The sequence below is a fragment of the Haplochromis burtoni genome, unplaced genomic scaffold, assembly GCF_018398535.1.
Source record: "Haplochromis burtoni strain Fernald_Lab_line unplaced genomic scaffold, NCSU_Asbu1 Contig_1095, whole genome shotgun sequence".
NCBI classification, from domain to species: Eukaryota; Metazoa; Chordata; class Actinopteri; order Cichliformes; family Cichlidae; genus Haplochromis; species Haplochromis burtoni.
The window spans coordinates 1-716 of record NW_024583456.1 but is presented as its reverse complement, the minus strand read 5'-3'; the positions used below and the strand labels follow the sequence as shown (position 1 = coordinate 716).

Below are 716 nucleotides of genomic sequence, written 5' to 3'. Positions count from 1 at the left end.
CATAAATATGAAGCTCGAAGCCGACAAGAAAGAGGTTCATATTTTGTTCCTTAGACTTAATGTCTAATATTTCTATACATAAATAAAAAGTTGACATGCGTTTTTTCTCATCACAGTATGTAATCATGTTGTATGCAAATGTACCATTTTACCTTCCCCTCCCAGTTAAATGAAGAAGTAGCTAAATTAAAGCAGATGCGTGGGAAATAGAAGCAGATGTCCTGATGTCCTTCCTGAATGAAGGAGCTTGAGACCAAAGACATAAAGGTTTGTATCTTTCATTTAGATGCATTCACCAAGGTCTTCATTACTGATTTTTCACTGAAAGACAAATGTATTCAAATAACAAAAAATTCAAATTGGGAGTTCATCAAACTATCTTTAATGTGATTTTAGTTATTCTCTGTTTAAGTGCATGGAAATATATTGGTTTTATATTTGTACATTTTTTTTAATTTTGTTTCTCTTTTTTTCAGCCTCTCAGTCATTTGTACACATAGTAGGTCCCACCCCACTTACGTATGTTCAATTCATAATTATTAACTACTTTTATATTTTTACATCATTTTTTTATATTATACTACTTAGACATAGACAGTAGGGTTGTGGGTCAGAATGGCCTTTTAATCATGCCAGCTTGCATACTATAAAAAGTGCCTGCGTGTAGCTGTTAGGATGCCTGGGTCGTTGACCCAGGGTTTTTGAGTTTATTATTT

General features: G+C 33.0%; 1 protein-coding gene across 1 annotated transcript in view; it reads left to right on the top strand.

Annotated features, from left to right (window-relative positions):
• The window catches only part of LOC102307975 (myosin heavy chain, clone 203), a gene marked incomplete in the record, with an annotated part of 3,215 nt that extends 2,509 nt beyond the window's left edge, over window positions 1-706 (top strand). Inside the window, 2 exon segments of the mRNA XM_042216522.1 lie at window positions 1-34; window positions 166-706. Of these exon segments, the coding sequence (XP_042072456.1) occupies window positions 1-34; window positions 166-210 (79 nt within the window).
• Window positions 707-716: the final 10 nt, after the last annotated feature.